The following is a 16,346-nucleotide window of genomic DNA, read 5'->3' on the forward strand; positions in this document are numbered from 1 at the left end:
ATAGAGGTGTTCAAAATCATGAAGCATTTAGATAGAGTAAACAAGGAGAAACTGTTCCCAGTGGCAGAAGGGTCGATAACTAGAGGACACAGTTTTAAGGTCATTGGCAAAAGGTAATTGGCAACATGAGGGAAAAAAAATTATGCAGCGAGTTGTTATGATGTGGAATGCACTGCCTGAAAGAGTGGTGGAAGCAGTTTCAATAATAACTTTTAAAGGGGAATTGGATAATTACTTGAAGGAGAAAAATTTGCAGATCTATGAAGAAAGAGCAGGGGAGTGGGACTAATTGGATAGCTCTTTCAAAGAGCTGGCACAGGCACAATGGACTGAATAGCCTCCGTCTGTGCTGTATCATTCTATGATTCTATGTTATCCAGGTGTTCCTCCACTAGGCGTTCTGACACTGTATCTGGGTTATTACTAAAAACTAAATTCAAGTAACCAATTACCCCATGTTTTCTCACTAACATGTTGTGTCAGGAAACAGTCATTTATAATGTCTAAAAATCTTTCCGCTGACCTGCTGTCAATGCTAGATAGCTCACCATTGCATCATTGAATGCTTGGGAAATTAACATCACCCATTAAATAGACATTGCCCAACTCATGCTTTGGTAATTTGAGCCCAAAGTGCCTCATCACAATGAGCCTCTTGACCTACTATGATATGGTTCCTCTGAACTTTCTTCCCTTATTCCTCCAAAGCTTCAGATATGCCATCCAACACACTCTTCCTCCTCATTCTTCTTCTTGTGTTCAAATCAAGACTCAAAACTACCATCTCCTACTCTTAGGTCATTCTTTCTCAAGACCTCAGAATTATAGAACTTCATATCTTCCTTAGTCTTCCTTACCTCCTACAACTACAGACTACTAAAATCCATTCCACTACTTGTTCCATCTGCTTGTGTCCTGTACTATGGGCATTCACCCTCCTTTTGGCTTTCTCAATAATAAAATACTTATCTGTATGATGAGCACAGACATCTTTCAAGGTAGATATGATTTGTGGACTGAAGTCTTCTATGATCTGAGGCCTTCATCAATGCACCATTCTGGAGCTGTTTCCTTTTGCCTTGCTTAAACATAACTGTTTTTTCTCTTGATTACAGATGGTCTTCGTGAATTACTGAACAACAATACATTTCATTCAGCTTTCCCACTTCACGAGGTAAATACTGACGCTTATTTTGAAAAGGGTTGCAGAGTTTAAAGAATTAAACTATCTTAACAGTTAAAGAAGCATGCCACTTTATTTAACTGGATTTGGAAGACATTTTGCCAGGCTTAGAACTGGAGGCAGGAATAATGATGTGATGCCATACTGCTACTAGAAATTTATTATTTGTAATTTCATCTTAATAAAGGCAAACACAAGCTGAATACCTTATTGAAAGAATATGTATTGCTACAGTTACAGAGCTGTCCACTGTACCTGCCCTATAATGGAGTTCTTACCAATACCCTTTACTCCATGCTTTACTAATGAAAGAGTAAGAAGACTTGTTAAAGCCAAGAAAGTTATCATCATTCTATAAATAGGATGCATTTGTAGAATTTAAGGTGCTATAGGAACATGTCACTTGTACTTTTGGCTATTGTCTTCCAATAATGGTACTCGAAGAACTCCATTATAGGGCAGGTACAGTGGACAGCTATGTAACTGCAGCAATATATGTTCTTTCAATATGGTATTCAGATTATGATTGCCTTTATTAAGATGAAATTACAAATAATACATTTCTAGTAGCAGTATGATATCATATCATTACTCCTGCCTCCAGTTCTAAGCCTGGTAAAGAGTCTTCCAAATCCAGTTGGAAGCGGGTGGGAAGTCTTGGGAGCCCAATGGAAGTGGCAAGAAGATCAGCAGCAGAATAGCCCATAGAGCTCTGATGTGCTAGGAAGTGGCGATAATAATTGGGAAACCAACTGGAGATGATAGAAAGAGGAGAGCCCCAAGGATGCCAATGCTGGCAACAAGGTAAGTAAGTTTTAAAAATTCAATTAATACATACACATACACACAATTTGATACAAGTACTTGGAAAAAGAAGCAGTCAACATATACCGTGGAAGAGCATTTTGGTGGTAGTGATCATAATTCAGTTAGATTTAGCACAGTTATGGAAAAGGACAGAGATAGAACAGGAGTAAAAGTTCTAAATTGGGGAAAGACCAATTTTGCTAAGCTGAAAAATGATTTAGCAAAAGTGGACTGGAAACATTGTCAGATCAGTGGGAGGCATTCAAGGGGGAGATTCAAGGGGTTCAGAGTAAATATGTTCCCACAAAGAAAAAGGGTGGAACTGCCAAAACTAGAGCCCCCTGGATGGCAAGGAGCATACAGAGTAAGGTAAAACAAAAATGGGAAGCTTATGTCAGACACCAAGGGCCCGATTTTAGCAGGCCTGCGGGTTCCCAGCGGGTGGTCCTTCGGGAGCGTGGAAAACGCGGACGGCTAAATGAGTGCGCCCCCCGCGGGATAATTGATTCCATTAAGCCGTGGTTACGGGTTCTCCGCTCCCCAGCTGCGCGCCAGCGGGCTGCGCATGCGCATTAACGTTATCGCGATGGAGGAGCTCCATTTAAAGGGGCAGTCCCCCAAAGCCCCTCCTGCTTCAAGCAAGAGGCATCACAGCATGGCGCACCCCAGGGGCAAGGCTGCGCCACGGTTCTCCGACTTCGCGCTGCAGCTGCTTCTGGAGGGTGTGAGGAGGAGGAGGGACACGCTGTTCCCGACGGACGGACGCAAGTGCCCTGGCTCCGTCACCAGGAAGGCATGGGCAGAGGTGGCGGCGGAGGTCAGCAGCAGGGCCAACACCACCAGGACATGGGAGCAGTGCCGAAAGCGATTCAATGACCTCACTAGGTCCGGCAAAGTAAGTACACTAACGCACCCTCCCACAACCCGTCTCCAACATCACGCCAAACACATCACAACCCCTTCTGCACAGCCACCACAGCGCTGCCGCAGCAATCCTCACAGCCACTCACTCACCTCCTCGCCGTGCCCGCAAGTACCCACCGTCCCTGTCCCCACTCGAACACTACCACACACCCCAATCCCCATGCAATGGGATGGGCATGTGGCACACGCATCCTCCCATCCATCTGCCCCACGCTCAATCCACCCACACCGATGCTTGAGGCGTCTCACTATGCAATCTGCACTCACTCACGCATCTGTGTTTTGCCTTGACAGGAGAAGAGATGCAAGAACGACCGAGAAAGGGCCCGCACCGGAGGGGGCCCGCCGTACGTGCTGGAACTTACGGATGCAGAGGTGGAGGCGCTCGACATCAGCGGAACGCAACATTGCCTCTCCGTGGCGGATGGCGAGTCTGGCGCTGCAGAAACGGCCGGTAAGGGAAAGATGACACTCAACACTCATGATCGCGAATGACCGTATCATCACCTGGCATCTGGCGCACCGCAACGTTTGTGCACATGCCTCATAGTGCCCTCTGTTCTCTTGCAGGGCCGTCTGCGAGCGCTGTGTGTGAGGAGGGCGATTCCTCAGAGGACATGCCGGTCTCTGAGGGTGCATCGTCACATATGAGCCAACCATCCACCAGCGCAGAGACAGGCACCTCGGTGGGTCCCCCTCGCCAACTAGTTGGGGTTGCACATGGTGATTCACCGCGCACGTGTGAGCATGAGCAGACCCTGGTGGCAGGGGCAGCCGCGGAGGGTCTGCGTCGGTGGGTGCACTCATCTCCAGGCTCTGCTCAGCCGGACCCAGATGCTGAACCCAGGGGGCCACCAGTCAAAAGGAGAGTCGTCAAGGGGCACCAGCACATTGCCGAGGTACTGGGAGAGGTGCCACGCGCATTGTCCACGATCGTGCAGGTGATGGAGGAGTCCAACTCCTGCATGCGGGCATTGGTGGCGCAGGTACAGGAGGGTATCGGCGACATAGTGTCGCGGGTAGGTGCGGGAACGTCTGCGGTGGAGGACAGGCTGGCCTCCCTCGAGCGTCACGCACAGCTGAACATCGAGTCCATGCAGGCCCTGACAACGGCTGTACGGATTCAGGCTGAGCAACATTCCACCGCCATAAACAGGCTGACGGATACACTAGGGGTGGCCTTGCAAGGCCTCACACATGCCATCCAAACTGTCGTCCAGCAGGGTGGAAGGGGTGATGTGGGCCGAGGCCACGAGAGGGATGATGGTGAACGGGGACATGGAAGCGGGGACGCTACTCAAGGTGCCCCCATGTCCCACCCGTTGCCCCCCTCTCAACCAGTACCCGCAATGGTGCCTCCTCTCCAGGTGGCCGAGTCTGCCCCTGCCCCGGTGCAGGAGGAGCAGTCTGTGGAGGTGTCCTCACGGGCACCGAAACCCAGGGGCCGTCGGCCCAAAGCATCTACCCAGTCAGGGCAAGAACAGGAGCAACCTGCCACTACCTCTGCTGGAGCCACAGGGGTAGCACCACGTAGGGGTTCCCGTAAACGAAAGCCAAGGGCGTTATAAGCACAAAGGGAATGCACCAGGGTGTCTGTTCATTTATACACTTTTTGTTTATAGTCGTTCACCATGTACATATTAAACACAATCGTTCTCACCACTCCTGCCACCTCTCGTCCATTCTTCTGCGGCTTGTGCAATAGGTGCGTTCCGTGCGGCCCATCATGACGACGAACACCTGCTGCCGCCCATTGGGCACACTACTGTGGGTGCAGGAGTACTGGCGAGACTCTTCTATGGAGGGGGCTGGTATGGCCCCTCGTATGTGCAGGTGATGAGATGTGAATGCCTCAGACTGTCTGACTCTAGGAGAACCGTTGACGTATGAGTGCCTCCCTGGCCTGGCGAGCATCCCGGTGAGCCGGTGTTCGGCGCATGGGTCGTACATCATCCTCTCGCGCGGCCTCCTCCTCCTCCCCCTCCTCCTCTTCTTCCTCCACCTCCTCCTCCTCATCGTCGTCCTCAATGTGGGTGGCGGGTGTGGATGGGGCCTCCTCCAGCGGCACCCCTCTCTGTTGGGCCATGTTGTGCAGGGCACAGCAGACAACTATGATTCGTCCCACTCTGAATGGTGTGTATTGGAGCGCTCCCCCAGAACGATCGAGGCACCTGAAGTGCATCTTGAGCAGCCCTATGGTCTGCTCAATTGTAGACCTGTAGCAATGTGGCTGTCATTGTATCGACGCTGCGGCTCGGTGATGGGGTTCCTCAGAGGTGTCATGAGCCACGTGTGCAGGGGATACCCCTTGTCGCCGAGGAGCCAGCCGTTGCCGGTGTTGGGTGCGTGGAAGAGGGGCGGGACGGTGGACTCCCTGAGGACGAAGGCATCGTGGCAGCTGCCGGGGTATCTGGCGCACACGTGTAAGAATCTCTGGCGGTGGTCACAGATGAGCTGGGCGTTCATGGAGTGATACCCCTTCCTGTTGATGAACAGCCCTGGCTCATGCGGAGGTGCCCGTATTGCGATGTGGGTGCAGTCGATTACACCCTGCACCCGTGGGAAGCCAGCCATGGCATGGTATCCAACCGCCCTCTCCATCTGGCTGCGCTCGTCCATGGTGAAGTTGATGTAGTGCGAGGCCCTGTGGAACAAACCATCGGTGACCTGCCTTATGCACTTGTGTGCAGAGGACTGGCAGACCCCGGTGATGTCCCCGGTGGCACCCTGGAAGGATCCGGATGGGAAGAAGTTGAGGGCAGTGGTGACTTTGACGGCGACGGGTAGGAAGATGCTGCTTGGTCCATCCGGGAGTAGCTCGTCATTAAGGAGGCTGCAGATGTCGGCGACTACCTGGCAATTGACTCTGAGCCTCCGTATGCACTGCTCCTCGGAGAGGTCCATGAAGCTGAGCCTCGGTCTGTAGACCCTGTGCGGAGGGTAGTGCCTTCCCTCCTGCTGTGCAGGTGGGTGTGCCGCAGCACCGTGTTGGGGGGCTCCACGTCGATGAGGCGGACGGCGTGGACTGCGAGGCTGCTGGGGCTGGTGATGCTGTTCGTCCTCCGAGGATGTCGAAGCGGCCCCCATCTGGCAGGTGTAGGTCTGAGGGGTTGTGCACGGTAGGTAGGTGTTTCCTCGCACTGGGGCTGCGGTTCCACGTCGGTGTTTCTTCTGGCTTGGAGGGGGGTGGTGGAGGGCAGGCGTTGCCCTATGTGACGGAGTGGCCTCCTGCGTTGGTGAGGGCTCTCCCCCCCCCCCCCACCCTGTGGGGTGCACCTTGGCAGCTGCCACAGGCTGCTGGCTGCAACACGTCCGTTTGGAGTGAGACTGTTTCCCCCAGTATGTGAAACAGTCTGAGTTGAAGGTAAAATCCCACACTTCCTAATAAGACAGCTGAATCAGGTCAGTTAATGACCTGAACAAGCAAAGTAAATACACTCAAGTGGCATCCCGCTGGCTTTAATTGCCTGCGGGATTCCCACCAGCGGGGGCTGCGCACGCAGCCCCGCACGTCAGCGCGGAACCCGGAAGTGGCCGGGATCGCGGCGCAATCCGGTCACGCACCTGGAGATCGGGATTTTCGAGGCCCCCCCGCCGAGAACGCACCCGAAACCCGGTGCTAAAATCGGGCCCCAAGAGCTCAATATTGCAGAAAGCCTAGAGGAGTATAGAAAGTGCTGGGGTGAAATTAAAAAGGAAATTAGGAATACATATGAATACATAAAGAGCAAGAGGATAACTAAGGAAAGAGTAGGGCCTATTAGAGACCAAAAAGGTTACCTACTTGTGGAGGCAGAAGATGTGGGTATGGTTCTTAATGAATATTTTGCATCTGTCTTCACAAAAGAGGGGGACGAAGCAGACAGGAGGAGGAGTGTGAAATATTGGATGGGATAAACATAGTGAAAGAGGAAATATTAAGGGGTTTAGCATCTTTGCTAAGAGAAGTAAGGGAGGATATAGCGGAGGTTCTGATCATCATTTTCCAATCCTCCCTGGCTACAGGTGTGGTGCCGGAGGATTGGAGGACTGCTAATGTTGTACCGTTGTTTAAAGGGAGAAAGAGATAGACCGAGTAATTATAGGCCAGTTGGTCTAACCTCGGTGGTTCAAATTATTGGAATCAATTCTGAGGGCCAACATAAATCGTCATTTAGAAAGGCACAGGTTAATCAAGGACAGTCAGCATGGATTTGTTAAGGGAAGGTTGTGTCTGACTAACTTGATTGCATTTTTTGAGCAGGTAACAAGGATGGTCGATGAGGGTAAAGTGTTTGAAGTAGTGTACATGGATTTTAGCAAGGCTTTTGACAAGGTCCCACATGGCAGACTGGTCAAAAAAGTAAAAGCCCATGGGACCCAAGGGAAAGTAGCTAGTTGGATCCAAAATTTGCTCAGAGGCAGGAAGCAAAGTGGGTGTCTTTGCGACTTTAAGGCTGTTTCCAGTGGGGTCCCGCAAGGATCAGTACTAAGTCCCTTGCTTTTTGTGGTATATATTAATGATTTGGACTTGAATGTGGGGGGGCTTGATCAAGAAGTTTGCAGATGATACAACGGCCGTGTGGTTGATAGTGAGGAGGAAAGCTGTAGACTGCAGGAAGATATCAACGGACTGGTCAGGTGGGCAGAAAAGTGGCAAATGGAATTTAATCCAGAGAAGTGTGAGGTAATGTATTTGGGGAGGGCAAACAAAGCAAGGGAGTACACAATAAATAGGAGGATACTAAGAAGTGTAGAGGAACAAGGGGACCTTGGAGTGCATGTCCACAGATCCCCGAAGGTAGCAGGACAGGTAGATAAGGTGGTTAAAAAGGCTTACGGGATACTTTCCTTTATTAGCCAAGGCATAGAATATAAGAGATGGGAGGTTATGCTAGAACTGTATAAAACATTGGCTAGGCCTCAGCTTTTTTTCATTTGTTCATAGGATGTGGGCGTTGCTAGCAAGGCCAGCATTTATTGCCCATCTCTAATTGCCCATGAGAAGGTGGTGGTGAGCCGCCTTCTTGAACCGCTGCAGTTCATGTGGTGAATGTTCTCCCACAGTGCTGTTAGGAAGGGAGTTCCAGGATTTTGACCCCAGCGACGATGAAGGAACGGCGATATATTTCCAAGTCGGGATGGTGTGTGACTTGGAGGGGAACGTGCAGGTGGTGTTGTTCCCATGTGCCTGCTGCCCTTGTCCTTCTAGGTGGTAGAGGTCGTGGGTTTGGGAGGTGCTGTCGAAGAAGCCTTGGCGAGTTGCTGCAGTGAATCCTGTGGATGGCACACACTTGAGTACTAACTACAGTTCTGGTCACCACATTACAGGAAAGATGTGATTGCACTAGAGAGGGTACAGCGGATTCACTGCAGCAACTCGCCAAGGCTTCTTCGACAGCACCTCCCAAACCCACGACCTCTACCACCTAGAAGGACAAGGGCAGCAGGCACATGGGAACAACACCACCTGCACGTTCCCCTCCAAGTCACACACCATCCCGACTTGGAAATATATCGCCGTTCCTTCATCGTCGCTGGGGTCAAAATCCTGGAACTCCCTTCCTAACAGCACTGTGGGAGAACATTCACCACATGAACTGCAGCGGTTCAAGAAGGCGGCTCACCACCACCTTCTCATCCCTAAACTCAAAGCTGTTGGGATTCTGGTTAAACTCTGGGAATGGATAAGGAACAGGTTGAAGGGCAAGAAACAATGAGTACTTGTTAAAGAAGTTATATCAGAGTGGGAGTGGGGGATGGGAGAGGTGACGGTACCGATGGATGTCTCAAGGCTCAGTGCTGGACTGCTACTGTTCTTAATTTACATGAATGACCTGGATTCAGAAACTCAATGCAAAGTGGTCAAATTTGCAGATGATACTAAACTAGAAGGGCTGTGGAATTGGAAGAGGCAGCTCAGAAATTACAGAATTGGTTGGACAAGATATATAATTTGGCAGAACAATGGTAGATGAATTTTAATGCAGAGAAATGTAAAGTGCTACACACAAGAAAAAAAAGATGACATACGTGCTCCATGAATGGTGTTGAAATAGCTAAGGAGGAAACTAAATGAAACCTAGGAGTCTTAGTAGCCTCAATGCTAAATATGTCCAACCAATGCAGAGCAGCAGTCAACAAAACCAGTAGGATGTTGAACTTCATAGCCAAAGCAGTAGAATATGTCAAAGGAGGTAACGATCAACCTTTCTAGTGCTCTAGTCAGACCACACCTTGAATATCTTGTCCAGTTTTGGTCGCCAAGAAACAAGAGATACATTCGAGAGGTGAGAGGAGAAGAGGGAGAGCGGAGCGGCCAAAAAAACTGCACTGGAGGTTCTGATGGCCAAAGGGAGAGGAGGAGAAGGATAAGGAAAGGAGGACAGGAAAGGGTGACAAGGGAGAGAAAGGGTTGGGGCATGGGTAAGGGGATGATTGGGTGGAGAGACGAGGATTCAAAGAAAAACTTCAGTGGGAAACGCGTTGCAATGTCCAAAGTGATGCTCAGGATGGGGGTAAAGTAAAATGGCCAAAAAACTGCTCGGTGGATGGGGGTAAAGGTTGGAAGTCCAGAACGCTATTGTGGGATGGGGGCCAATGGCCAAAAATCTGTTCAGTGGGGGTGGGGGTTAGAATGCCTGGGTACAGAGGGGCCTTCGGGCTGAAGTGCTGTTGGGTCAGTAAGCCATAGTGGGTTTCACTGAAGTTTTTCTTTGAACCCTCTTCTTTCCATCCCAATCTCCCCCTTACCCATCCCCCAACCCTTTCTCTCCTTTGTCCTCCTGTCCTTTCCTTCTCCTTCTCCTCTCCCTTTGGCTATCAGAACCTCCAGAGCATCTGTGATTTTTCAAATCAAGGTATTTCATGTCAGGTTGCTGAAAATCTCTATTTAAATTTATTGCATTAATTGCTATCACTACAATTTAAGTCATACATACATTCATTTTAATATATAATAGCTAGGTAGAGAGATTATTATTTTTTTATTTTAACTTAAATTTCTATTCTTTGTCTATTCCTGTCCAACATAAGGCTCTCTGATTGAGAGATTAGTGGATAAGCAGAAAAACCTCTGTGACATTTGTCAAGGACATTGTGTGAATGCTTCACCTGCATTTCCTGCTGTTTTTTTTTGGCTGTCCATCCAAAACTGTTAATCTGTCATAAAAAGGGACGGTTGAGTATAATTGTGTACCAAGGCTGGAGTTGGAGAAGCAGGCCTCCATCCCTGATCCCTGATACTGACCTACCAACTGTCAGATACTGTCAAACGACATTGATACTTCTAACATAATTTAGTTAGCACAATGGTCATGTTCCCTAGGCATGCATATGGAGGTGACACCAACAAGGGAAGTGTTTCACTGGCAAACCTTTCAGTAACTCACAGCAAGAGATCAAAATAGTTGCTCAATTCTGCAAGGACTGAACATTTAGAGAAGAGCAGCAGCCGAGATTCTATCTGATTTCTTTTTGTTTTATTTAGGAATGCATTTGGGAGAAAGAACACAAGTTTCAACATGGCTGGGCTGATTGGAAATGCTTATTTAAAAATCAACCTATCAATCAGATAAGGTGATGTACTAATCAGGCATTATCAGATCATGGCTGTAAAATTAAGTAATATATTAATCTTTGCTGGAATCCTGAGGATGAGGCAGAGTTAAATATCCAGGAAACAAATTCAGTGAGGTAGTGGGAGAAGTTGCACGGAATAAAAGAGGGGACCTATGAGCTGGCTGAACAAGCCAAAGGCAAGAGTTGGCATTTCTTGGCAACATAGAAAAGTGAAAGCCGATGAAGAGAGGGTGTCAGTAGGAAATAGAGACCACAACATAGGTTTAGTGTGAAAGTAGGAAAAAAAAGAAAGTCAAAGATAAGGGGGCTGGACTGGGGAAAAAGCAACATTCAGTAAAATAAGAAGGGATGTGGCCCAATTATCTGGACAGAAAACTTACCAAACAGGATCATGGATCAGCAGTGATGAATCTTCATATATCAGACAGAGAGAGTGAAAAAAACATATATTCCTGTAAGGTAAAAAGAGGGTGCCTCAAAGGTTAGAGTTCCACGGATAGAGGAATTAAAAGCAAACTAAAAAACGGAAGCATATAATAAAACTAGGGCTAACAATATTAAAAAAAAACCATGAGGAATATAGAAAATATAGTGAGCCGTTGAAAAGGAAGATTAGAAGGGATGAAAGGGAATAATGCAAAAGGCTAGTAGTTAATATAAAGAGAAATAGTAAAGGCTTTTATAATCATATTATAAGTAAAAGAATAATTAAAGAGAAAGTAGGACCACTCAGGGTTGAAGGGGGAATCTACGGAGGATAAAAGTATGGTGGAGATGTATAAAATAAATATTTTACATCAGTGTTTAAAAATCACAGTGAAAGTGAGAATCTCGCTGTACTAGAGGAGCATGTAGAAACATTGTTAGAGATAATTGAAAACTGATTTGCTTTTGAAAAAATTAGCAGAACTTAAAGGGAGTGAGTGACAAGGCATGGATTACATGTACTTTAGACAGTTGAGGGAAGTCAGAAAGGAGCTAGCAGAGGCACTGGCTACAATTTTTCAATCCACCTTAGAAGAGCGAATTATACCATGGGACTGGAGGGTAACCAATAAAACACCTCTGTTAAAGAAGAGAGAGGAGAATAAACCATGTAACTATAGCTAGTCTAACGTCAGTTGTGGGCAAACTCTAGCAAGCATTAGAAACGAATGAGATAATCAGAGATAGGCCAGAATGGATTCGTTATAGGCAAGTAGTGTTTGACAACTTAATAGAGTTTTTTTTGAAGAAATGACTTGTGGGCCTAGAAATTCAGCCATGCTGCGTCCGTTTCTCGGGTGCTAACCAGCCTGCTAAGATCCCAATGTGGCGAGCAGGAAGCGCGTGCACTTTTCTGGCCAGAGGTGCACCACCCACAATATTGGTGGAGGTGGTTGTGCAGGCATCAGGAGCATAGGTCCAGAACCTTTAAACGGGGGAATAATTTATTTAAATTAGGATTCCGCACTTCTTGCAAGACCCATTTTCCATTTTTGAATGCCCCAGTGCTTCACCCGTCACGTGCTGACCTCACACAGCACAATGTAATGCTGACCAGCAGGAAGGTCACCAGCACGATTTAAAATGATCATGCAGTACTTACAGGTTAGTTACTGGTTTCTCATTTCAGGTTGCTGGTTAACTTCTAGGTGTTTTTTTTTAATCACTCTGGAAAGTTCACATTGTGTAAACAGAGAAAGATTTTGCCGGTGCACTTTTGTTGGCTGTCTCAGAAATAGTTTGCCTGCAATCACGGGTGGTCTCAGGGCTGCCTTTGAGGCTGGAGGACAAGGGGGAGCAGCAAGGTAGACACCACAGAGCAGGAGCATCTGCCAGAGGAGGGCACTGCGCAGCAGGCCGTATCCACAGCGGGTATTCAGGAAGCACCTCTCCTACATTAACTTTACTCAGGAGCAATGTCTCAGGCACGGAGGTTTTACCAAGGAGGCTGTCACTGAGCTATGTCACCTGCTGTAGCCACAAATTGAGCCTCGAACCATGGCATAGACAGCACTGCCTATGGCTGTCAAGGTCGCCGTGGCCCCCAACTTCCATGCCACGGGCTCCTTTCAGGCTGCAACAGGTGTCATCAGCCACATCTCACATTTCGCAGTACTCTGATGTATTAGTTAGGTCACCGAGGTAATCTGCGCCTCGAGATACACGTACATCTCCTTCCCTGTGGACAGAGCAAAGCAGGACGAGAGAGCACTAGGTTTCGTCCGTTTGGCAGGCTTCCTTATGGTGCAAGGTGCCATAGACTGCACACACTTTGCCTTGCATGCTCCCTATTGTCAGCCTGGTAGCTTTATCAGTCGAAAAGGATTCCACTCCCTCAATGTACAACTGGTTTGTGACCACAGGCATCGCATCATGCAGTTCTGTGCCTGCTATCCTAGCAGCAGTCATGACTCTTCCATCCTGCGCCAGCCCTCTGCTGCCTTTTTTCCAACCAGGCCGCCAAGTTACAGGCTGGTTACTGAGCAACAAGGTCAATACCCTCCAGACATGGCTCATGACTCCTGTCGGGAATCCGCGGACAAGCTGCAAAGCAGGCACCACAAGAGCCATGCTGCCACAAGAAACATAATTGAACAAACAATCAGAATGCTCAAGCAACACTTCCACTGTCTGGACCGTTCCGGAGGAGCTTTGCAGCACACCCCTGAGTGGATATCCAGATTAGTCATTGTCTGCTGCATGCTGCACAACTTCTCCATCATGAGGGACCAGCCTTTACCACCACCTGGGCAGTAAAAAGTGCAGGAGGAGCAGCAAGAAGAGGAGGAGGAGGAGGCAGCATGGCAGCTCATTGAGGAATGCTTCACCTAAATCAGCCGTCACATCCCCAGTACACCAACACTCCCACATTCCTTACCACTTTCTTTACAACCACCATCCGATTGCTTCCCTTCAGTCCAGACTTATGGGTCTTGCTCTCACTTCAGTACAAAGATAAGCACCAACATGAAAACCAGAACAAAAAGCAAATTTATTAACCAACTCAATTACATCTCTGTGTGATAGTTTACAGAAATTAAGAATCATCCTTGTACCAGTCTTTAGTGCCTGTCTTGCGTATTCCTTTCCCAGTGCAGAGAGTTTCCACCTGTTCCAACGATATTTCCCATGCAAGGGGTGAGTAGAGGGTCCATCCTTTGCAAGGCAAGTCGGAAGCGCCTGGAAATGGCAGAGACCTGATACAATGGGGCCTCTCTGCCGTTTTCCAGTTGGTTCTGCCGCTCTCCTGCTGGAGTTATGGTGGGAGACTATTGGAAGCCTTGAGTAATTTCAGCCCTAATGTTTATGGTTTATCAGAAGGCATTTGAGGTGTCTCACAGGAGGCATATTACAAAAATTCAGGCTCATGGTCTAAGAGGAAAAGTAGCAGAATGAATAGAAAGTTGGTAGACAGACAGGAAACACTGAATTAGAGTTAATGCGTGTTGCTTCGATTGGAGAAGGGTTGGAAGTGGTGTAACTCCGTGGCCAGTGCTGGGTTCATTTTTGTTCTTGATAGGTATTGATGACTTGGACTGGGGCATACTTACATTTGCTGATAACACAAAAGTAGAGGTGGGAAAACAGCGAGGAGCACAGTAAGAGACTTTGTGGACAGGTTAGCTAAATAGGCAGACAGATGATAAATGTGATTTAATGTGGTGAAGTGTAAGAAAATGCATCTTGGGAGAAAAACAATGAGAAGACGCTGAAAGGTGTGGAGAAACAGAGAGACCTGGGGATGTAAATATTAGTTCCTTGAAAGTGCAAGTGAAAGAAATTAAACCATAAAAAGGCCAATAGTATTTGGGGTTTTATAAATAGTGGCAGAGAGTATAAGAGCAAAGCACTAACAACAAACGTGTACAAAGCAGTAGTTAGACTACAGTTGGAGTATTTTATGCAGTTTTGGGTATCTATTATTGAAGATGTGGAGGTGCCGGTGATGGACTGGGGTTGACAATTGTAAACAATTTTACAACACCAAGTTATAGTCCAGCAATTTTATTTTAAATTCACAAGCTTTCGGAGGCTTCCCCCTTCGTCAGGTGAACGATGTGAAATGAGATCCTCGAGGATCTCATTTCACATCGTTCACCTGACGAAGGGGAAGCCTCCAAAAGCTTGTGAATTTAAAATAAAATTGCTGGACTATAACTTGGTGTTGTAAAATTGTTTATTATTGAAGAGGCACTAGAGGATGTACAGGGTAGATTTCCCAGGAAGTTACCAGGAATAAGAAACTACAGTTATTAGGATGGACTTGAGATATTGGGACTATTTCTGCAGGAACAGAGGAGATTTAATGTCGCCTTTTAAAATTATGACGGGTTTTATTAGTGTGAATAGGGAAAGACTATTTCCTGTGGCTGGGAAGTCAATGACAAGGCTTCATCAATTTAAAATTGTAACTAAGAGAGAGGTTAGGAGAAATTTGTTTATGCAGAGGATTGATGGAGCATGGAATGCTTTGCCACTGGGTGTAGTTGAGGCAGAGACCATTTAATCTTTTAAGGGAAAAGTAAATAAATATTTGAAACAGAGGCAGATGCAGAGCTATGGAGAGAGAGCAGGGCAGCGGTATTAGTTTTTGATTGCTCTCAGCAAAGAGCTGGTTTAGACATGGTGGACTGAATGGCTTCCTTCTGTGCTATAAACTCCTATAATTCTTTGGCTCTATGGGTGAACAGCAGAGACAAAAAGCTGTATTGATAGGAGGAGCAATGTGGTGAAACAAAGTATATTAGAGGGTGCTTTGGTCAAGGGGCCGGAGCCACTTGAGGCTTTTGTTAGGAAGCATCTGTAACGTGTTGATAGGTATGATGGAGTGTGGCTGGTGGGTCCATGCAGTGCACAATCTGCAGGTTGGTAAACACATCCTGTCAGACTGAAGTGTTTCATTGGCTAAGTGATCATGAGCATCTTCTGAGTCTTGAAATCAGGGATGAGCATGCCCACGGTGTGTGCCCACTCATGGTGCAAGGGGGCTGGCCTGGCCAGATATTCTGACTTGGGTCCAGTCCCTTATTGGAATTGGCATGGAGAACATGTGCAGAGACCTGAATGCTGGTTGGCTGCCAATAAGAAAATCTGGCCAACCTGAAGTTCTTAAATGACTGCAACTGGCCCTTAAAGGGAGACACACTTTGTCAGGACTTTGCAGCTGTAGGACACTGGATTTGCTGAGACAGATACCACAGGGATGATGCCAGCATTCAGCCCTGATACTTGGAGGTGCTGATGAGGGAGATGCAGGTGGACACAAGGCCGGGCCTTCCCCCTGAAACCAGAGGCTGCCTGGGAAGAGTTCGCCCAAAGAGTTGAATGCTGTGTCCCAGGTCAGGCGGATCGGGGAACAAATGAGGAAGAAGTTCTGAGACATCAGAAGAAGTTCCAAGGTACGTGTACTCACTTTGGTATTCATGAATACTCTTCCTTCATTCAAGGCATTGTCCAAATCTAACTGATCTTCACTTCACTCTCTGGGAGAGTAGCTGCTAAAGTACCACATTATACTTCCCCCTTGATGCTGCACATCTTTATTTTACAGAAGGGGCATAGTATATTGACACAGCCGGACAAGATTTCCATGCACAGAGCTTTTCTCCTGTCATGTACAAGAGAACTGTCAAAAAAAGCAGCATTCAAATTACTGGGCAAAATCCGGGTCATGGAGGGACGTGCTCAAGATTCAGGGGTGCCGTTTCCATCGCTTAGTCTCAAACTAACATTTTGATCATATTTTTTTACGGGCCAAAGCTTTTAACAACCATAAGGAGTGAACGAGGAAAGGAGGTGGTCCAACTCTACTGAAGCTGTGATGACTTAATGAGGAGATGGCACTCACCTAGCCTGACCAGAAAACTGTTGAGGGCATTAGCAAGGG

The 16,346-nt window shown here is 47.6% G+C and overlaps 1 protein-coding gene across 1 annotated transcript in view; it reads left to right on the top strand.

Moving 5' to 3' along the window:
* LOC137327774 (anoctamin-9-like) overlaps positions 1-16,346 on the top strand; it is a 110,191-nt gene that overhangs the window by 29,345 nt on the left and 64,500 nt on the right. The window contains exons 10-11 of the mRNA XM_067993580.1: positions 1,116-1,174; positions 10,383-10,471. Coding sequence (XP_067849681.1) covers positions 1,116-1,174; positions 10,383-10,471 — 148 coding nt within the window. The remainder of the gene's footprint in view (positions 1-1,115; positions 1,175-10,382; positions 10,472-16,346) is intronic.

The sequence above is a fragment of the Heptranchias perlo genome, chromosome 12, assembly GCF_035084215.1.
Source record: "Heptranchias perlo isolate sHepPer1 chromosome 12, sHepPer1.hap1, whole genome shotgun sequence".
Classification (NCBI taxonomy): Eukaryota; Metazoa; Chordata; class Chondrichthyes; order Hexanchiformes; family Hexanchidae; genus Heptranchias; species Heptranchias perlo.